Here is a 23,241-nt window from a genome sequence, read left to right as displayed (position 1 = left end):
GCATAACATTCTGATTTTTCTAATTGTGTGAGGCACTAAAATCCACGTGTAACTGTATTTATGGAACATTTTCTCCAGTTATTTTCGGCAACTTTGCCCTTTCATATTTCATCAGGTGAAAATTGTCACATTAACGAAAAGACAACCTCATAAAAGGTTAGAGACAATAAACCTTAAATGTTCACTACCTCACCCTTCATTAAAAGGGCCACCCCAGGGCTGCACGGAGTTCCATTTTTCAGCCATAATAAATCAAACATCCAGATTCTTTAAATTATTAATTTCTGTGTCCGCAGTCTTCAGAAAATAATACATGTAGCTGCCACGGTGCCACGTGATCTCTGCATTTCAGCCCGCAAATTTGTTTACAAAATGTCTCTTTTAGCAGAGCGCAGCGAGCACCATCCAAGGGGGAATAAACTGACAAGCAGGTTATAACATTGGGAAAGGCACACAAACCCAGTGGGCAATTTTCTTCAGTGCTTTCCCTTTGAAACTGGTCTGCGTTTTACCTCAATTTCTCTTGCCGCTTTGTGACCACACAGCTGAGCAGCTCAGGAACCGGGCATTGAATGTCAACACGTTAGGAAGGCAGGTTGACGGGCGCCTGCTCTCTCTGTGCGGGGCAAAGCACCGTCATTACCCAGCTTGGGTTGAGACTCAGAAATGCAGCAAATACTACGTTACCAATTCTAAGCCGTTGAGAGATGTAAAGAGGGGTAAATTAAGCAAGGCTGTGTTTGTTTCCATAGCAGTTGACAGGGGCCAACGCGCGGGATACTGTGATGTGTGGTGATGAAAAGTTGCTAAGAGTTTTTAATGAGCTATACGGCATGGAACCTGATCAAAATCAGAGACACTAATCAAGCTAACATGCTCTGAGACAGCAACGCGCCTGATCTTGTGAAGAGGTGGGCAAAAGCAAGTTAGATTATAAAACGGAACAAGAGGCAGAAGCAGACTTTTGGCGCGCATGCGCACGATCTAAAGCATCGCGCGCATGCGAGAGCCTGGACAGGTCAGGCAAAATAGGGTGTGAATGCTGGCAGGCAATCCTAGGAAAAAACAAATATTTACAAATGCAATAGCACTCGAATTTACGCGAGTTCTATTGCATTGTAAACAAAATGCGTGCGCCGAAGGCAGGAAGGGGAGTGGGTGGGGGGTTGGTGGTGGGCAGAGAAGTCACAAAGTTCGGGAGGGAACAGGGGGAGGCAGGGGAACAAGAGTTGCTGAAGTAAAGGGGCTGATAGCCATGGAAGTATAAACATGATGTCATGGCAGTAAGGAGGCGGGACTAATACACCAGCAACCAATCAGAATGCAGCATTTCAGATTTAAGCCAATCAAAAGCATAGGCAGAAAGTGGGCGGAGCTTCCCCGAGAAACTGTATACAGCATCTCTCCACGAGACAGCGCATGCGCTGGCTAGCCGGGACCTAAAAAGGATCAACGTTTCCAAAACAGAAGAGTTGTTAAATTGTTTAATAATGCCATGACGCTTGATCCAGAGAGAAAATCGAAAGAACTTTCTGACCGCCTATGGAGAAGTGGGTACGCAAGAAGAATTTTGTTAAAAAGCTTTATACTTCGACGACTTGAAGTAATTATCAAAGATACTCCTATGTGTTGTCTTGTTCTTCGTCTTATTATTTTAACAGTATTTTTGTATACACTTACTTAAAAACACTTATTTCATATTTCAAAAGCGATGTGTGGCAGTTAGTGATGACCACTAAAATTTAGCCAGTGACGTTGTATCTAGTAGTTGCGAATGTTATTGCTCAGTTTGTCTGCGGTACTGTGCTGCAGATGAGACTTTTTCAGTCATTAAAACTTCAGAATAACGTCAAGCATGTTAAAGTTTACTTTCATGTAATATATTGCTTTAAAAAGTATTTGCGACCCCTCAGAAGTTTAGGCAGTAATTTTGGAAGGGTGGGGTGGATTACATATGTATTTGTACATATTTATTTTACGTGTGTGTATGTATATGTATATGTGTGTGTATATGTGTGTGTATATGTGTGTGTGTATATATATATATATATATATATATATATATATATATATATATATATATATATATATATATATATATTAGTGTTATAATTCCCCATATTTCATAGAGGAATATGAAAAATTCCTTTAGATTAGTGGTCTAGGATGTCATCATAACCCCTCAATGGCTATATTTATTGGACCACACTACACACACGGGTATTTATTTTATATTGAGCCGTTTCAAAAAAACTAACTTTTTATGATTGATCTGTTGTCTATGTTCACTTTTATGATTTTTAATTAAAATCGGATAAAGGATTGACTGATGTGTGTGTACGTGTGCGTAGAATAAGCAGCAGATTCTCACACTTGCCAAGTTAATATTACAGGGGAGCAACCTTTCCTTACTTGACATGATTTGTAAAGGAGTTTTCAGACACCTTAATATTACGCTTCAAGAAGCTATTAGAGATCAGTATTTAATTGTTTTATGACTATATTTTCAGGACTATGTGCAGTTTAGAACGAGTGCCCTTCAACCAAAAGAAGAAAGTTCACAGAGGTGGGTAGCTTTTAACTAATAAAAAATGTTGCATTTCAGATTCTCCTTTTCCCATTTGTAAACATTTTGTCTGACTCAAGTTTACATCCAGCGTTCATTTTCATTTCACTTTCTTCAAAACAGTCAAGATCCTAAAGGAAAATCCTCCTTCTGACACGGCAGCTTGTGACACGTGGTGTAATATGTTTGGAATAAATAATCATTTTGAGATGAATCCTGTGTGATTAATCTGGCGATAATTGCATTTGATGTAAAAAAAAAAAGTGATGTTTCTTACTTTCATTTCCACTACAGAAAAAAACCCACCATGCCTAGCAATGAAGTAGAGTGTTACTCGAAGTTCCTTCTCTTGGTTTTGTACTAGTCCTTTGGGTAGTTTTCAAGAAATGAGAATTAAAAAATGTTTTATAGGTGACCGTAAAAATCGTTTTTGGCTACCATGAAAGGACTTGAATACCAGTTTGTTGTGTCCTTGAAATGACTGAGCCATACTGGGTTGTGGGAAGCACCAACCCCACCCTACAGATCAAAAATAAAGTTAACTTTATAGCTGGGATCAAAGATCCTGAGGTGTTTTCTTGGACCCCAGCATTGTTCCATAGGTTTGCAACCCCCCTTTCCAAGTTCACAGGCCGTCACCGGACCTCCAGCTGGGTTCAGGGCTCCAGTGAGCGCATAAACGTGTGGATTAACATTAAGGCTCCCAGTGTCCCGATTTTACAGATAAACCACAGAAAACAATGTGTGCCTTGTCTGTATTTATTATCTGAAAGAGACAAGTTAGTGATAGATTCCTTACCTTAGAATATCCCCAGGCGTCAGACTGGATCCGGAAAATTTTGCGTAGCAATACCCCTGTGCGCCGGCAGGCGTTGTCCGCGCCGGAATGACGTCGTCGGAGTACTTAGACGCCGCCCTCGCGCGCTGACATCAGTTCTTCTTTTTTCCGCACCAGCTAGCGCAGATCCAGAGAAGCTCTACCCCTTAGTCACTTTTTGACTAAACTTTTTGATCTTTTTGATCATCTCTTTCTCGAGTCTCATCGACTCCTACGGTGCCGGTAGGGATGCCCGGTTTCAAACCTTGCTCCAGGTGCGACCGACTGATGTCGGTTACCGACCCCCATCGCCGGTGCCTTCAGTGTCTAGGCCTCGACCACGACGACCGCACCTGCCCCGGCAGCCGGGCCCTGACGTCGAAGGCTAGGCGGGAGCGGTCCCGCAAGCGACTGGAGCTCCGGCAGTCGGCCCGCGCCGTTCCAGGTCCCGGTCCCACAGGAGGTCGAAGGACCGGTCGCGGGGTCAAAGCCCTCGTTCCTCCGGGAGTCGGCATCGGTAGTCGGGATCTTCCTCAGGTAAGAGGCATGAGCGGTCGGAGCGACGTCATCGTTCTTCCGACTCACCCCGATGCTCGCATGACGCGGCCGGGGGTTCGGGTGACACCACCCACGCGGCTTCGACGGAGTCGCAGGCGCTGCATCCTGCCCCACTCCTGCAGGTCCCTGGGTGTGATGCAACGCCGGAGGAGATCGAGCGGTACCTCATGGCCATGAGGTCCCTCCCTCCTCAGCCGGGTTCCGTGGCGCCTTCGGGCCCAACGGTCCCAGCTTGAGGGCCTAGCGGGTAGGGGGCTTCGGCTCCAACGCCGTCGGGTGCCTCGGCTTCCGGATCCGGGTCGTCGCCGGTCGACCTCACGACCTCGCCGGTGCCGGCCCAGCAGGTGTCACCCCTGGCGCCGCCCCCAATCCTCCCCTCGATTCTGTTCCGGCACTGGAGCGGCGCCGCTCTCTACGTCGTTTGGAGATCTCTATTTCCACATACCGGCCCCAGCCGTTGACCCTGAACTTCAGGAGATGGGTGATGAGGGTGATTGGGAGGGGTCTTAGCACCCTCTGGCACAGGAGTGCCAGTCTCCACAGGACTGGACATATGAGCTTGGGGAGGCCAGTGGTATTGACACTTCGCCAGATACTGAATTTGTCTCCCCTCCCACTGTGGCTACGGAGGACAGGGCTGCCTACAGTGTAGTGTTGACGCGGGCAGCCAAGGCCTTGGGCCTGACGCTCCCCGTCGCGGCCGTGAGGACAAACCTCCTCACTGAGGTCCTTAACCCACAGGCATGCTTCACTGAGCCTCTGCTGCCGTTTAATGAGGCCCTGTGTGACTTTCTTGTGGGCACTTGGTCCAAGCCCGCCACAGGCCAGTCTGTGGATAGGAACGTGGCCCGACGCTACCGCCCGGCCCCCGGCGACCCTTGCTTTTTGTCCACCCATACCACCCCCGAGAGCCTTGTCATCCAGGCCTCCACTTCCCAGACCGCATTCCCGACAGCTCTACTCGATCAGGAATCCAAGAGGTACGAACAATTCGGAAAGAAATTGTTCTCGTCCCTGAATTTGGGACTGCGGTCTGTCAATACCGCATGCCTCTTGGGCCACTACACCCACACCCTGTGGGACACGGTCGCGGACGTGCTGCCACAATGCCTGGAGGAGGCCCGGGCAAAGCTCGCCCAAGCCCTTACGGAGGGTCAAGATGCAGCGCGCTACTCCATCCGGTGTGGGCTAGATACCACAGACTCACTGGGCAGAGCGATGGCTACGACGCTGGCAGTTCGACGCCACGCCTGGTTGAGGTCCGCCAACTTTTCAGCCGATGTCCAGGCTACCCTTCTGGACATGCCGTTTGATGACTGTCGCCTATTTGGCGACAAGGCAGACCATGCGCTTGAACTTTTTAAGGACTCCAGGGCTACGGCCAAGTCCTTGGGCCTCTTGGTCCCACACCAGCAAACTGGTGCCTTTCGTTCCTTTCGTGGCCAAGGAAGGGGCGCCCCCACATGTGCTGACAGCCACGCACCGCAGACTGCTACACAGCGCGGTGGCGGCCGTGGAAACCGCCGTGCCGGCGGTCGGGGACAACGGCGAGGCCAGTCCACACCTACCCCTGCAGCATCCGCCTCAAAACCCTCCTAGTCCGTGCTTTCAGGCCAGTGGGAGGCAGGGTCCGCCATCACCTCTTCCACTGGCGCACTGTCACGTCGAACAGGTTGGTGCTGCAAATCGTCCGAAGGGGCTACTCCCTCCCCTTCGAGGCGACCCCTCTAGCCATGCCACCGCAGTACCACTGCGTGTTGGGGGATGACTTGCAACTTCTGCAAGAGGAAGTATCGTCCCTCTTGGCCAAGGGGGCCATCGAGCGTGTTCGTGGGCCAGAAGTAGGGTGTGGTTGCTACTCCCACTACTTTCTGGTACCCAAGAAGGGCAAAGGGGGCCTACGCCCTATCTTGGACCTACGGAACGTCAACGGCTTCCTCCGGAAAGAGAAGTTCAAGATGCTGACATTGGCTCAGGTCTTAGCTGCCCTAGACCCTGGAGACTGGATGGTAGGGTTGGACTTGCAGGACGCTTATTTTCACATCCCCGTCCTGCTGGCCCACCGGTGTTACCTGCGGTTCACGGTAGGCCACGAGCACTTTCAGTTTACCGTGCTCCCCTTCGGCCTTACCAGCGTCCCACGGGTGTTCACGAAAGTGATGGCGGTGGTAGCAGCTCATCTGCGCAGGTTAGGGGTTTCAGTCTTCCCCTACCTCGACGACTGGTTGTTGAAGGCGGTCTCGCCCCAGACAGTCGTCAGCCACCTCCAGACTACGGCCGACCTCCTGCACCTGCTGGGGTTCTCCATCAATGTGCCGAAGTCACACCTGTGTCCCTCTCAGAAGCTCCTCTTCATCGGAGCGGTTCTAGACTCGGCGCAGTTTCGGGTTTATCCTCCCAAACAGCGGGTTTGGGATATTCAGGCTCTGATTCTGATCTTTCAGCCGTTATCCCGAGTCTCGGTCAGGTTGACGCTGCGGCTTCTGGGGCTGATGGCCTCCTGCATCCTTCTGGTGCATCACGCCCGGTGGCGGATGCGGGCTCTGCAGTGGGACTTGAAGTTTCAGTGGGCCCAGCATCAGGGCAACTTGTCCGACCATGTCTTGATCTCGGAGGGCACTGCAAGACAGTTGCAGTGGTGGCTCACGGACCGCGATTGGGTCAGCGGCAGATCCCTCTCCCTACCCCAACCGGAGCACGTAGTTGTGACGGATGCGTCCCTCCAGGGCTGGGGGGGGCCACATTGGAGAGGCGGAGATCAGAGGCCTCTGGTCTCCGGCGGAGTCCCAGCTCCATATCAACCTTTTGGAGCTGCGGGCGATCCGACTTGCACTGAAGACATTCCTCCCCTCTGTCTGGGGGAGTGTAGTGCAGGTATTCACAGACAACACCACTGCCATGTGGTACTGCAACAAACAGGACGAGGTGGGGTCGTGGACCCTATGCCAGGAGGCTCTGCGCCTCTGGCAGTGGCTGGAACATCAGGGCGTGACCTGGTAGACCTTTTGATCTGTATGTTTGTTATTTGCAATGCCCTTAAGTTGTCCAGATGTCGAATAATCCATCGCTGATAAGGCATATTGTTGGACCTGCTGTGAAGCGCTCTGATACCCTTGCGTCCAGCTAGCGCTATACAAAACCTATAATAAGTAAATAAACACCTGGCACGAATGGCGTCTGAACTCTGACGTGGCGCAAGGCCTCTTTCAGCAGTGGGGAGAGCCTTGGTTAGATCTATTCGCCACAGAAGAGAACTCGCAATGTCATCAGTTCTGCGCGTTGGAATATCCAAGGCGGCACTCGCTCGGAGACGCTTTTCGTCACGAGTGGAGTTGCGGTCTGTTGAACGCCTTTACGCCTATACCAATTCTGCCCAGAGTGCTGAAGAAGATCAGGCGCGCCCGGCCCAAGTTATCCTTGTGGCTCCGGACTGGGCACGAAGATACTGGTATCCCGAGCTACTCAGCATGTCTGTCGATCCCCCTATTCGTCTGCCTCTTCGGGAGGACCTTCTGTCGCAGCAGCAGGGGATGGTCCTCCACCCAAACCTGTCCAGTCTCCACCTACAAGCTTGGAGATTGAGCGGCGACAGTTGAGGCCATTTGACTTGCCTCCTGAAGTCTGTAATGTCATTCTGGCAGCCAGGCGTCCCTCCACAAAGTCTGTATACGCCTTCAGGTGGAACAGATTTGTGGTATGGTGCACAGCAAAGGCTTTGGATCCTCTCTATGCACCCCTTTCTGAGGTTCTCCTCTTACTTCTTTCTCTTGCCCAGCAGGGCTCTGCTCTGGGCACTATCAAGGGCTACCTTCCTGCCCTTTCTGCCTTCTTCAGGCTACCTGATCAGCCATCTTTGTTCAAGTCCCCAATTGTAAATAGGTTTTTGAAGGGAATCGCACACATGTTTCCTCCTGTTCTTTTCGTGATGCCCCAGTGGGACTTGAATCTTGTACTTACTTACCTAATGTGTGCTCCCTTTGAGCCACTCCATAACTGTCCTCTCCGTCTTCTTACTTTGAAGACTACCTTCCTGTTTGCCATCACCTCTGCCAGGAGAGTGAGTGAGCTCCAGGCTCTTTCTTCCAAGCCTCCTTTCCTTTCTGTCCATCCGGACATGGTTGTGTTGCGGACGAGACCCTCTTTCCTGCCCAAGGTAGTCAAAGCCTTCCACATCGGGCAGTCCATCACCTTGCCCACCTTCTTTCCGCCTCCGCATCCCTCTAAAGAGGAAGAGCGGCTCCATCATCTGGACCCAAAACGTGCGCTGTCACTCTATCTAGACTGCACACGCCCGTTCCGGGTGGATGACCAACTCTTTGTTGGTTACGTTGGCGCGAAGAAGGGACGGGCGGTGCACAAGCGGACCATCTCTCGATGGATCATCTTGTGCATCCAGACGTGTTACTCCTTGGCTAAGAAGGAACCCCCTGTTGAGCTGAGGGCTCATTCCACTCGGGCCACGGCGACTACGACTGCCTTAGGCCGAGGAGTGCCCTTGCGGGACATTTGTCAGGCAGCTACTTGGCCCTCGCTGCACACGTTTGCGAGACACTACTGCCTAGACAGCCAAGTCCAGAGGGATGGCTTCTTTGGCCGTTCCATCCTCCAGGACTTTCTGGTGTGATTATTGGTTTGCAGATCCACCACCGGGGTTGGTATTGCTGGGGTATCTATTCTAAGGTAAGGAATCTATCACTAACGTGTCTCTTTCAGATGCACAAGTTACTACTTGTGCAACGATATATCTGTAAGAGACATTAGTTAGTGATAGATTCCTTACCGACCTACCCATCCTCCCCGTTCAGGGAACCGATATCTAGGGTTAAGGTCATCCCCTTTCAGGGCCCTAGTTTCATGGCACCAGTGTTGGTTCTATTCCGACATCATTCCGGCGCTAACGACGACGCGGAGCCCCGGACGCCGCCTGCCGGCGCGCAGGGGTATTGCTACGCAAAATTGTCCAGATCCAGTCTGACGCCTGGTGGATATTCTAAGGTAAGGAATCTATCACTAACTAATGTCTCTTACAGATATATCGTTACACAAGTAGTAACTTGTGCTTTAAAAGCATAAAAATACTGAAAATTAACTTATTGTGAGTGACTGCATGCTGTCTTTGATGAATTCCAGTACTACAAATGAACAGATAACAGTATGGGGAGTTTAAGAAATGGTTGAGGTTTTCTTAAATACAGAAATATGTTAACATATTTATAGTATAATGCTAATATTTACCTGTGGGTGAAGTATTTTGCCATATTGTGTGCTTAATTTGCTAAAACGCAACCGGCATCAAAGTATGATCGTATGTTTGTCAGTTATATAAATGTGGAAATATAAAATGTTATGACTCCATTTATTCTCAGAATATAACATAAATATTGATCAATACCATTTAGGCCCAAAAACCTATGGATAAATACAGACGGAAATGTTTAAAAAAATACATACTATAAAACTGGGTACCTTAATTAACATACTCAACTTTGGACCTGTGAATCCCACACCGATCTTGCCTAAAAAACCACTGATATTTAGAAGTAATGCTTAACTCTGCAATCCATAACTCTTACAAAAGCTGTGCAAACTAACGTGTCTATATTAAAGCCATGCTTGATAGAGCAGTTCTGCACTGTGCCTTTGGTTAATGATTTCTGTTGCTGTCAATTTTGGTCATGGAATTAGTATGGGTCAAGAGTGGGAAGATACATAAAGATAAAGTTTAACATGGCGAGAATGGACATGTTACTTTAACTGTGGATGCACAAGCCAGTTGGTGTATGCATCTTACCAATGTTACTTCACTACCTATCTGGCAGCTTCGTAGAAGGCTTGCTTACTGCTTTACTATTTAAGATATCATTGGTAGTTTTTGTAGGCCTGGCATGCAACTTAAAGCACCATTTTATTGTTTGTTGAGTTTGTGTGTCTGTTAAAATGGGGGGTTTTGCAGGTTCTTGGAGAAACCACTTGAGTGGATGCTTCCAATCATAGACTACTCCGAACATGCTTGCACTTATGTTATTTATAAGTACATTGACTGTTTCTTGTATTAAACCAGCCACCGACCTACAAAGCCACCGTCACTGATTATTTAAGTTGTACTTACAGGAAATGGGAGGCAGATCCAAGGTATAGAAGTGGGATTATCCAGTATTAGGGGTGTCTTTCATAGATTCACATGCCTGAATCATTCCCCGTCGTCGAGACGGGAGCCCCCGGTACATAAAAAAGTAATGTCCTATAGACATACATAGAGAAAATAGTCCTAAGGGTCTCACCTTAGTAGCCTTTCTTTGTCCTTATGCAAAAAGGACCAAACTCTCACAGTCAGCCAATCAGCTCCGACCTCCCTCTAGAACCTTCCTGGGAGGAGCCTCAGTCCCTCAGATTTTCTACCGCACGTTGTGCTAGGGAGTCTCCAGCCTGAGCTCTTCTCAGGATTCCTTATAAATCATCTACTTTCCTTTGAAAAGTGAATCTTCATTCTACAATCTTCAAGGACTACTTCAGTAACACTTTGAGGCAGTAAGTGTTTTCTTTCCACTGCTTTCTTCGATGTCTGAATCCCAGAAGAAAGCCCTTTTCAGGGCCTGCTCTTCATGTGGGAAGAAAAGGCTCCATGTGGATGATAAGCATACCTTATGCTTATATTGCCTTTATCCGGACCACGTCCCTGCAGACTGCAAAATATGTAGGTCTTTCCCTAGAAAGACCGTGAGAGACAGGGAAGGCCGCCTTCTCATCTGGCTCGACAGACTCAAGGACAGAGACACTCTGGAATCTTCCGAAAGTAGTGTCTCTAAAACCTCAGCAGTCTCTCAAAAGAGGCCAAGGGTAACTTCCCCTGGCCCCTCAGACACCCCTCCTAGGAAGACAGCCAAGAAGTCTTCAGAGGCAAGATCTACGACATCTTCTGTCTGTTCAGGATACTCAGACTTTTAAAAAGCCTGCTCAGTCATCTAGCAGACCTGCCCAGAGGACTACCTCAGTAACTACCACGGTGTCGACGACGTCAGCGTTGTCTCTTTCACCGTCGACGATGACATCTCCATCATCGTCATCGACAGGTAGACCTAATTCCTCTGTTTTACTGCTGAAATCGTCGACGACAAAGACCCTGTCGACGTCGAAGACTACTCCGTCGACGAAAACTACGCCGTCGACGACGATAACGAACCTATCGACGTCGACGACGAACCCACCACCGACAGCCCCGACGACGACAGCATCGACGAGGGCATCGACGACGAAGACGTCGACGACGAAAACGTCGACGAGAACGACATCGACGACTGGCTCGCCGTCGACGAGTGCACCGACGACGTCACGGTCGTCGACGACCAAATTGCCGTCTACGGAGATTCCGTCGACGAGGACCCTACCGTCGACGAAGGACTCGTCGTCGTCGACGAAGTTAAAGACGCCGTCGACGGAGGACTCGTCGTCGTCGTCGACGAAGTTAAAGCTGCCGTCGACGGAGGACTCGTCGTCGACGAAGACGCTTCCAGACACATGGAAGAAAACCAAGCTCGTGGAGGTGTCATCCCTCACGCTACCACCGTCGACGACGCCTTCGGCGGCTTCCACCTCCAGTCCTGCGTTGGGCAAGACTACTAAGCCGCATATTACGCCGGAGACCACGTCTCCAAGCAAAGTGGAGATGCAACCGCCTAACGAAATCTTCCAGAGTGAAGACTCAGAAGAGGATGACCACCTGGGCCCCGCTACTTCCATCTCGGACCTACATGTCAAATGCCAAAGCACTGACGAGGAGGTAGAGGAATTCTCTTACAGGAGCACTCCGTCCACACTAAAGTCAGCACGGAGGTTACCCCCATGATATGCCTACCTGCTGCTCTGGTGAACGACCTGAAATTCCTTGTACAGGATTACAAACTACGCTTCCCGGACGCTGACAGTAGAGATCAGCCGCCTATCGTTCATAACCCAGCGGCAGCCCCAAAACCGTCTCGACCTCCCCCTCAGGCCCACCATGAGAAGATTCAACCTCAGGAGGTAGTGTCGTCAGACGAGGATGAGGAGGAGGAAGAATTGGAGGAAGGAGAGGTCCAGGAGACCCACTCTACCCATGATGAGGAGGATGAATATGTGGCGTCCTCACCAGCATCGCCCCAACCGCGCCATGCGGACTCGCCGCCGGTAGACATAGGCGGCTTCCATAAAATTGTGGAAAGAGCGGCAAAGAGATTCCATATGGCTATCGAATCCACAGAAACTGAATGCTTCCTGCACGATTTTAAGGAGCAGACTCAAAAGACGACTAAATCTATTCCAATAATAGAATTTCTATGGGAACAAGGCAAGAAAATAATGCTGACGCCCGCTTCTGTGTCTGCGGTGGTTCCGCGCCTAGACAAAAAATGCAAAGCCCCACTGTCTGCAGCGGTTTGCCTAAATGGGCACCCTAAACCGGATTCAGTGGTCACACAAGCGGCCCAGAAACACTCCCGCAACCCTTCCTCCCCGCTGTCCGCTCCTCCGGACAAAGAAGGAAGAAAACTGGACACGATCGGCAAAAGGTTCACCACGACTTCGGCCATGACCGTCAAGGTGGCCAACTCCATTGCCCTGTTGGGGCGTTATAATCGCCAACTCTGGGAAGACATAGCCCCATATTTGTCAGACCTGCCGGACACAGTCCATGGGGAAGTCCAGGCTCTACTAGTGGAGGGTCAATCTTCAGCAGCCGAAATAATAGACTGTGCTATCGATGCGGCCATGACTGGCTTTCGTCAACTTGCTGGAGCTGCGGTCCTACGCCGTCAAGGATGGCTTAAAGCGACGTCGTTCCGCCAGTAGGTGCAGTTCAAGGTCTTGGACATGCCCTTCGATGGCCAGCACCTTTTTGGGTCCAAAATCGATGAGGCATTGCAAACCATGAAAAAGGACACGGATACGGCAAGGGCTCTGGGTACCTTACAGTCCCGGAACCAGTCCTTTCGAGGCAACAGATCCAGAGGACAGTCCTCGTATCGAGGTTCCTATCAGAATAGGTCCTCGTACTCCTATACTAACAAAGGTCAATACCAACACAAGCAACCTCAAGGCCGTCAATCATCCTATGGACGATCTAACTTCAGAGGCAAGAATACAAAGAGGGGCACTGGCGGCCGCCAGTGACGAGCTACTCCAGCCAGTCCAGCCACCCTATCCCTCCTTACAAATTGGAGGAAAATTGACCCATTTCCTCAACAATTGGCAACTCATAACCACGGACAGGTGGGTTCTCCAAATTATACGTTTTGGCCATTCCCTCGAATTCACCACCATCCCTCCCAGGACTCCTCCTCGCAGGCGGGCGCACAAAAACTTACGCCTGCTTCTCCAGGAAATTTCTGTAATGCTGAAGAAAGGAGCTATCGAGCGCGTTCCGGCACCCCTGAAGGGGAAGGGCTTTTACTCCCACTTCTTTCTTGTACGCCAGAAAGAGGACAAGTGGCGGCCCATTCTGGACCTCCGAGCGCTCAACGTCTTCCTACGAAGCCAATCGTTCAGGATGGTGACGATTCAAGAAATACTAGGCATTCTAGAAAAAGGAGATTTCATGACATCCTTGGATCTCCAGGATGCCTACTACCACATTCCCATCCTCAAGTGTCACAGAAAATTCCTGAGGTTCGAGGTTGCAGGGCAACATTATCAATTCAAGGTACTACCGTTCGGCCTCAAATCCGCGCCGCGGATTTTCACGAAGTGCCTTGCACCAGTGGCAGCTTTCCTGCGTCAAATGGGTCACCAGGTCTTCCCCTACCTAGACGACTGGCTGGTGAAAGCACCCTCAGAGGAAGACGCAGCCAAATCCTCCAACGCCTGCACAAATCTTTTTCAGAGGCTGGGATTAACCCTCAATCTCAAGAAATCCTGTGTCGTCCCTACGACAAAAATTACCTTCCTCGGAGCAACCTTGGACACAGAGCGCGCAAGAGCCTTTCCCTCGAAGGAAAGGACAGACAAGATATTGTCCCTGGCCACGGCTGTGGCGACCAGGACACACCTGAAGGTCCGGGCCTATACATCCCTCCTGGGCATGATGTCCTCCTGTATACTCCTCGTCCCTCACTGCAGACTCAGAATGCGCCCGTTGAAGGAGGCGCTTGCGAGCCAATGGACTCAAAGTACTGGCTCTTTCGAGGACACTGTCTGGATAACACCCAAAATGACCAAGAGTCTAACCTGGTGGAGGCGTCGCAAAAATCTGACCGTAGGACTGTCATTTCTCCTTCCGGCAACACCTCTGGTGATCACCACGGACGCTTCCCTGGAGGGATGGGGAGCTGTCCTTCAGGACCTTCGGATCAGCGGCAAATGGGACACTCAAGAAAAACAGCTTCATATCAATCTTTTAGAGCTGAGAGCCGTGTATCTGGCACTACAGGCCTTTCTACCACGCATCTGGCACTCCCCAGTGCTCGTCAAAACGGACAACACCACGACGATGCACTATCTCAACAAACAGGGAGGAACGCGTTCGCTCTCTCTATCACGCGAATCGCAGAAGATCTGGAACTGGCTAGTGCTGCAGGGAATCGCACTCAAAGCCGACTATGTGCCGGGCAAGGACAATACCATAGCAGACGCCCTAAGCAGGCAACGATCACTCTCCCACGAGTGGGAACTGAGCGACAGCGCGCTGACTCACATCTTCTCTCAATGGGGAGTCCCAAGAATCGACCTGTTTGCCACCAAGGGGAACGCCAAATGCCCAAGCTACGCAAGCTGGCATCCCCAACAGGGATCACTGGGGAATGCCTTTTCCATCGGTTGGTTCAGCGTGTTTGCGTACGCTTTTCCTCCGTTTCCCATGATCCCGAGGCTCCTCAGGAAGATGAAGGCGGAGCCCTGTACCCTGATCCTGATTGCCCCGTACTGGCCGAGACAACACTGGTTCTCGGATCTACTTCGGCTCTCTATCAAGACACCGATTCGTCTGCGACAGCACCCGAACCTCCTGACGATGTCCAAGGGGCAGGTGCAACACCCGAACCTGCAATCGCTCAGCTTATCGGCCTGGCTCCTGAGCACAGAGAGTTCGGTGGCCTAAATATCCCGCAGGACTGCAGAGATATACTGGCAAAAGCGAGAGCAGACAGTACCAACAAAACCTACTCTCTCAAATGGAAAAGATTCTGCATTTGGTGTTCGGACCAGGGCCTGCAACCGCTGTTCGTCACACCTGAACAGCTATTGCCATACCTGCTGCACTTGGCACGATCAGGACTGGCACATGCATCCATAAAAGTCCACCTAGCAGCTATATCGAGGTTCACCAGAACTTTCACGGGACCTTCCCTGTGGTCCAATAGACTTGTCAAACAATTCCTGAAGGGGCTTTATAGATCCTTTCCGAGGCCTCGGAAAGTCCCCCCAATGTGGCATCTGAACCTAGTTCTCAACCAACTTATGAGGCATCCCTTTGAACCCATTCATCGGGCATCCATCAAATACGTCTCATGGAAAACTGCACTCTTGCTCGCTCTAACATCGGCCAGGAGAGTGAGCGAACTTCAAGCCCTGTCCATTCAGGATCCATACATGCAATTCAGACAGGACAGAGTAATGTTAAGACCGAACCCAAAGTTCATACCGAAAGTGCCTTCGGACTTTCATCTCAATGAGCCAATAGTCCTTAGGTCTTTCTTTGCAAACCCTTCCACCGCAGCCGAAAGGGCACTCCATTCTTTAGATCTCAAGAGATGTCTAAAGTTCTATCTGGATAAAACCAAAGCCTTCAGAAAATCCTCGCAACTATTCGTGGCATACAGCAATCCAAGAATGGGCCTGCCTCTCACGAAGCAAAGCATCTCGAGATGGATTTCCTCAGCGATTGCATTCTGTCATACCAAGGCCGGACGGCCTTTGACTGATCGTGTCACTGCACATTCCACCAGGGCGATGTCCACATCAGAAGCACTTTTTGCTGGAGTGCCGATCCTGGACATATGCAGAGCGGCGACCTGGAAGTCACCGCACACCTTCTCCAGACACTACTGCCTGGATCTCGAACTTCAGAAGGATGCAGCAGTGGGCCAGGCGGTGCTACGCCATCTCTTTCAGTGAGGTGAGCCTTCCCTCATCCCGCCATCCAGGTATGCACATTATCTGCTATTGTGATGCTCTGCTTATGCTGTCTTTTTACATGCTATAGTACAATGTGTGCATTGTCTAACATGCCTGCAGGGCACCTTTCCATCACGAATGTGCATTTCTAATTGCTAGCTACTCTGATTCAGGCATGTGAATCTATGAAAGACACCCCTAATACTGGATAAGAACTGCGTTACTTACCTGTAACAGCAGTTATCCAGTATTGGTGTCTTTCATAGATTCACATGCAACCCTCCCGCCTCCCCTGGGAAGTCTCACATCCCTCTCTCACAATATTACGCCTAACTAGCTGAGTGCGTACGAAAATCTGAGGGACTGAGGCTCCTCCCAGGAAGGTTCTAGAGGGAGGTCGGAGCTGATTGGCTGACTGTGAGAGTTTGGTCCTTTTTGCATAAGGACAAAGAAAGGCTACTAAGGTGAGACCCTTAGGCCTATTTTCTCTATGTATGTCTATAGACATTACTTTTTTATGTACCGGGGGCTCCCGTCTCAACGACGGGGAGTGATTCAGGCATGTGAATCTATGAAAGACACCAATACTGGATAACTGCTGTTACAGGTAAGTAACGCAGTTCGTATAGTGGGTGGAGAAGCGAGTTAAGAGTATTGGAAGACAATTAATTTGAAAAGCTTCAGATAAAATGGTGGGAGTCCTGTGACAAGTATTTAACAAAGAATGGAAATGAGGAAAGAAAAAGGATGGAATATGCAGGACAGAGAGATGCTTGTTCAACAAATTGCCATTGAGGGACAGGGCGTAAGTGTGAATACATGACCAGCACAGGAGAGCGAAGATCGGACTGCAGAGAAGGACCCAACAGTTGGTGAGTGTTGTGTGACCGGAATCGCAAAGGGGAAGGGACTAAAGAGATGGAGGACAAAACAAGGTCAACTCATGATTGCGAGTGACCGCAAAAGACATAATATGGATGGGCAAGCGTGTAGATTGATATTGTTAAATTATTACACTGAGAGAGAAGAAGCAAGAAAGTACATGAGGCGAAGGAAAGCGAATTAGCAATATGCCCAGAGTGACATCCATTATTGATAACGTAGAAAGCAGCGTACATGATTTACTCCAGTGTGAGAAATATCCCAAGAGCCACCTCGCAGCTGCTCCAGTTTATGGAATTCATTATGACTACTATACGTTTTAGCGGGGATGCAGTGATGTGGTATGATGAGGATTATGAAGCTTGTAGAGGCCCGTATCCCAAAAGTGGTGTGGAGGGTGTCGTGTCGTGCTGCCACAATTAACGCAGCCTCACAGGTAGGGTGCAAATAATATTTATTCTGCTTGCTGTGCTTGGATACACGTCTGCTCCTGCAGCCCACTTCCTTCGTTCTGCCCCATCCCACACCCTGGCCGGATGTGGTGTCTGGTGACCTCCTTGCCCCTTGTCCAGCTCGGGGTCCTAGTGCCCACTCCAGGACACTACATCTCCCCCCTTTGTCACAAAGACATGACGAGAAACAATGAGATGGAGTGATAGAAACAAAGATGGAACAATAGATAGATACATGGAGATGTGTATCACATTTCTTCTATCAGTCTTTTCGGTCTCGTTGTTTCTCCTCTTGGTCCTGCCTTCTGTTTCCTTTTCATTTCGCTCCAGCTCGGCCGTCCCTTCTGTGCCTGGTGTTCGCTCTTCTTTAACCTCCTCTTTCAGTCCTTTGAATTGTGAGTGGTTTCGTGTGATCGTTTGGCGTTCTGACTCTGCTGTGATCATTGATCCCTTCATCTTTGTGATTGTCAGCGGATCCTGTGGGAATATGCTGTCAGACTTCCGGTGCTGTCGCTGTCGCACTATCACGGTGTCTCCTCCTTGTAGTTGTGACGTGGTGGCATGTCGTCTTTTGTCCGCATACTCTTTCATTCTCTCTTTGGCCTCCTTATCTTTTTCTGCTAGGCTTCCATGCACTGACGGTGTTGTTGCTTCTCCTTGTGGGAGTCTTGTCTTGCTTGTCCTTCCCAATACTAGCTCCGCCAGGCATTTTCCTGTGGAGCCGTGTGGTGTGTACCTGTAGTTTCGTAACCCCTGGCACAGTGCTTGGCCCAGTGAGATGTGTGACATCTTCGCCCTCTGAACCGCCTTCTTGATATTTCCCATGAACCGTTCAACCATGCCATTTGCTTGTGGCCACAGCGCTGTTATTTTCTTGTGTTGTATTCTGAGGTAGGCCATGAATCTGCAAAGTTCATCCCCCGAGAACGGAGGACCATTGTCTGTTTTCAAAGTTTCTGGTGAACCCCAGGCTGCAAATATGTGATCCAAAGTCGGTAGTGTGGTTGTTGCTGACGTTGATGAGACTGGCCTCACGATGGGGAATCTGGAATACTCATCAATGATCACCAGCAGATCAGCTGCTAGTGTTGTCCATACCGCTCTTGGCATTTCCGACAAGTGCAGTGGTTCTCGCCTTGTTGGCTGTCCTGTCACTTGACAGAAGTGACAGGTCGCGATAGTGTCTTCAACTAGACGATCTAGCCCAGGGAACCATACTTTCTCTCTCAGCAACTTTTTGGTTGCAACGATGCCTCTGTGTGATTCATGCGCAATGTTGACCACTTCGTGCCGTAGTGAATTTGGTACCACTTTCCTGGTGCCTCGCAATAATATTCCTTGATGTGTCTCTGACACTTCTTCGCTCATCTTCTGCAGTGCAAGCATCTCTTCTTTGTTCACTTCCCTTCTCCATGTGCAGTTGTTGTTGACATGTCTCCACCTTTGTTGTCTCATTGTTTCCTGGTCCATTTGTAGCGGGGCATCTTCCTTGGTTTCTTTTTCTAACTCCGCTAGTGTTATTGGTGCTGGAGTGCTTTGGTTTAGCACGAAGTTGAGGTATTCCTTGGCTACTGACGCCTTCTTTTCCACATGTGGTAATGGGTGTCTCGACATGTAGTCCGCTGGATTGTGCTCTTTCCCTGGCTTGTGGACAATCTTGAAGTCCTAGTCCATTAGTCGGATACCCCAGCGCTCAATCCGCGGCGGAATCTTTGCTGACTGGTTGCCATATATTGTTACGAGTGCTTCGTGATCCGTGATGATAGTGAACTGCTTCCCATATATGAACATGTGGTAATGCTCACATGCCCATACCACCGCTGAGCTTTCTTTCTCTGGCTGTGAGTACGCCTTTTCAATGTCCGTCAGGCTTTTGCTGGCGTAGGCAACAATTTTCCTTAGCGAGTCTCTCCCTGGCAGGTGTTGCGCTAATACCGCCCCCCAGTCCTACTGGACTTGCATCAACCGCCAGCTCAGTGCAGAGCAGAGGGTCAAAGTAGGCAAGATGTTCCATAGTCATCACGGCACTCCTGATCTCTTCGAACGCCTTGTTGCATTGCTGAGACCAGATGAACTTTTGGCCCTGTTTGGTCAGTTCTCTTAGCGGGGTGCTCACCGTGGCAAAGTCTTGTATTTATCTTGCGCAGTAGCTGGCCAATCCTAAAAATGACCCTATTTCTGATACATCTGTCGGGGGTTTTGTGTTCTTCAGCATCTCCACTTTGCTGGGATCTGGCCTCATCCCCTTTTTGGAGAATATGTGTCTGAAAAATACAAGTTCTTTTCTTCCTAGTTCGCACTTTTCTCCATTCAAGGTCAACCCTGCTTGTTCTAGCTGCTTGCATACTTGACGTAGAGCACTGTTATGTTCCTCATCGGACTTCTCAAATACTAGAATGTTGTCGCTGTAGTTGAAACTGTTGTGTACTGGCCCTGTTACCTGCCTGATTGTCTCTTGGAATATCTCAGCAGCCCACGATATTCCAAAGCTTAGTCTTTTGTATCTGAACAGGCCTAGGTGCGTGGAGAACGTTATGTATCTTGATTGGGGGTCTAGTTCTAGTTGATGATACCCTTTACACAGATCTAGCTTCGAGAACCTGCACGCCCCTGTTAAACAGCTGATCATGTCGTTCAAGTGTGGTCCGGGTGGCGTTCTCTTGAGATGGCTGTGTTTGGTATTCTCATGTCCACACAGATGCGTATTTTGGAGGTGTTCTTCTTCGGAACCGCCACTATTGGTGATACCTACGGTGTGGGTCCTTCCGCGGGCTCAATTATGTCTTGCGCTAGTAGGTTGTTTATTTCTTCTTCTACTTGTGGTTATAGATGTATCTGTACCCTCCTGTGGTGCTGGGCCACCGGCCGGACTGCTTCATTGATATGTAGCGTGATCTGCTTGCCTTTCAATTTTCCCAGACCTTTTAGTATTGCTGAAAATTCTTGCAGTATGTTCTCCTTTCCCGACATGTGATGCGTCATAGCAAGTAGCCCCATGACCTTTGCTGTTACATTGCTCAGCAGGCAAGGTCCTGGGATGTCACCTTTCAGCACGTGTATTTCTTTTTGGCGTGTCTTGCCCTGGTATGTTAAAGTCTTGGTGAATTTGCCCCTGTTTTCAACCAGTTTCATTGATTCCCCACGTGAACACATCCACGTTTGACGGTAGTAAGGTTGGTTTGACTCTCATTTTCATGTATTCAGACACGCACATGATGTTGCACGTGGCTCCGCTGTCGAGCACGAACTTTGCTAGGTGGTTCCCGACCTCGATGTCCACAGTTGCGGTCTTCTTTATTTGCTGCTTCTCCACCAGCTAGATGTGCTCTTGCTGTCTTCCTTCTTGTAAATGTAAATGTAAATGTATTGCGACTTATATAGCGCACGTATCACCCGAAGGCATCAAGGCGCTTGCTTAGGGAACCCGTCCTGGTATTCCCCTGTGAGATACCCCGGCAGGGTATCCACAAGGTGAAAGCCAGGCATCCCGCCGCGAGGGGCCGTAGTGGAGATTAAGCAAGCTATTGCCCAGAGTCGCAGAGTGTGACCCCGTGAGTCGAGTAGGCACTGGAGTGAGAATTGTCGAGTCCGTGGAATTTTTGAGCACGAGACCCGCCGAGGCGGGGAATCGAACCCTGGTCCACAGCCAATCTCAGCTTCCGGGTCTGCCGCCTCTAACCACTGAGCCACGCTTCTCCACTGGGCATGTCGGACAATAGATAGAGCCGTGCTTCCCTCCCCGGTGCTGCAGTTTAGTCCGACGAGCTCCTCTCCGCCACCTCCATGTGTCTGGCGTATCTTGTGCTGGTCATCCTTGGTCTGGCTGCTCGTCCCCTCTGACTTCTGAACTGTCTGCTCATGCACGTGCTTGCAAAAATGATTTTCCCTGTTACATTTTTTGCATTTCTGGCCCATTGCTGGGCACGTACCGACATGTGGGAACTCAAGGCCACACCTGTAGCATGTGTTGTTGGTCTTCCTTGGAGGTAATGGCTCTGGGTGTTCTCTTTTTTTGAAATTTTCAGTGACATGATGTGCCAATGCCATTCCTTTTTCTTTGCCCATTTGTATTTGCTTGGCATACTCTGTGGCCCATGCTTCTGTGCGAGTCATCGTCAAGATCTTCTCAAGCATCGTCGGTTCCTTCAGGATGCGTGCTCAGAATTCCATCCACTGGCATCCGTCAGTGAGGCGCAGACGTATTGCTTGTTCGTTGTCAAACTTCTCAAATTCGCAATACCTGACCAGTTTTCTTAGCCTTGACGCAAAATCATCCATGCTTTCTTCTACCATTGTGCAACATTCCGTCCATCATCTTGTGTGTTTTGCTGTTCACCCTATGTGGGAAGGCTATGCCCAGACGTGGGTCCCGTGCTCACTAAGCCACTGGAGTCAAGCTATCCTGGCTGAAGATGGCTGATAGCCAGAAACCGGTCCTAGGATGCTTGATTCCGGTCCAGGGAAGACATGGCTTGGTAGTTCGGGCTGGACTGTTCCCATGAGGAACAGGGTAAAGACTGATTTGCATATGGCCATGTCTAAACTGGGGTGGCTTGGTGAGCAAAATAACGATGGATTAAACCTAGATCTGTGACTGGGGGTGACTGTTTTGCCATTGTGCAACATTCCGTCCATCATCTTGTGTGTTTTATTGTTCACTCCTCTGTTTGTTGGCACGCCATGTTAAACGTGTACCTCTAAAAATCAATATTGCGATGCGGGTCAAATTTCTCTGTGAGGCATGCTTTTGCGCCTTTGTAGTCTGTTGTTTTGTCACTGGGGAATGTTAGGAGCAAGTCCTCTATTTCATCCCCCGCGAGATTTACAAGCAGATCCAGTTTCTTGCCCTCCACGACGTCCGTTGCTCGCATGTAACGTTCAAATTTCCCTATCCATTTCTCCCATCTGATACCTGCTTGAGGTTCAGATGTGCTGAATGGTAGTGGCCTGCGGAATACAGGTGTGTGCTCTTTGTGTCGTCGTCACTCATCTTCCTTCTTTATTCTTTGTCTTCGTTTCCTTATCTATTTCCTTATTGCACCTTTTTATTTGCTTGTCCTTTTCTTGTCCCACTATTTGCCGTTATTTGCTCTTCATTTCCTTTTAATTCTGTTTTTTTGCTGTCTTTTGGACTATTGCCTGACTTCAAAATGGATTCCCAGCTTTTCTCTACTTTGTTTGGCTCTTTGCCTGACCCTAAGATGGCCGCCACAATCTTCCGTGATTTTGGCCTGTTTTGGAACTTGCCTGGCCTCTCAAAATGGCCGCCGTGTTTTTCTGGCTGCCGATTGGTCTGTTCGCCGGACCTCAAAAGGGCCGCCTACGGTCTCGCGATATTGCGTCAATTCAGGCGCGCGAGATACTTATCTCCCCAGTTACCGCTCTTCAGCCTTGCATTAAGTTCCCTCGTTTCCGCTTCTCCACGCTGCGGCTTACTTCCTCTTTTGTGGTTGCGGCCAGGGTGGGCACCCGCGCCAATGCTTGTTCGTCTTTCTCTCGGCACTCCGGACCAGGGTGGACTCCTGGCTCCGATTTTCTGCGACCGGGTGGGCTTCAACAGTCGCAGCAATGACTGTCCAAGCCAGTAGCAGCTGTATACACAGCGTGCCGTTTGCCATTGCCAAATGTGGCTTTTAGGAGTTGCTCTGCCCTTTGTGGGACAGGGAATCAACTGAGGTTCAGTCAGGGAGGTTCATTTAAGAATTCCAATGAAGATAATTGTGTCTGACAACACTGCACTTTTAGCTACGACTGCTCTAAATGCAGCTGCTGCCATCTATTTGTTGTGATCACTATGACCAGTGTTGTTGAGGCCTTTTATGTTTTATCATGATCTGCTTGCAGATTCTTTGATATGTTTTAATATAAAGTGTGACGTCTTAGAC

General features: G+C 49.6%; 1 protein-coding gene across 9 annotated transcripts in view; it reads left to right on the top strand.

Moving 5' to 3' along the window:
- RBM44 (RNA binding motif protein 44) overlaps positions 1-23,241 on the top strand; it is a 1,911,902-nt gene that overhangs the window by 964,940 nt on the left and 923,721 nt on the right. For all 9 annotated transcript variants that reach the window (XM_078681327.1, XM_078681325.1, XM_078681323.1 and 6 more), the window contains one exon: positions 2,511-2,566. In XM_078681327.1, the coding sequence (XP_078537453.1) occupies positions 2,511-2,566 (56 nt within the window). The remainder of the gene's footprint in view (positions 1-2,510; positions 2,567-23,241) is intronic.

This window comes from Lissotriton helveticus, chromosome 3_1 (genome assembly GCF_964261635.1).
Source record: "Lissotriton helveticus chromosome 3_1, aLisHel1.1, whole genome shotgun sequence".
Lineage (NCBI taxonomy): Eukaryota > Metazoa > Chordata > Amphibia > Caudata > Salamandridae > Lissotriton > Lissotriton helveticus.
The sequence above is the reverse complement of the archived record's forward strand: the minus strand, read 5'-3'. Positions and strand labels throughout refer to the sequence as shown.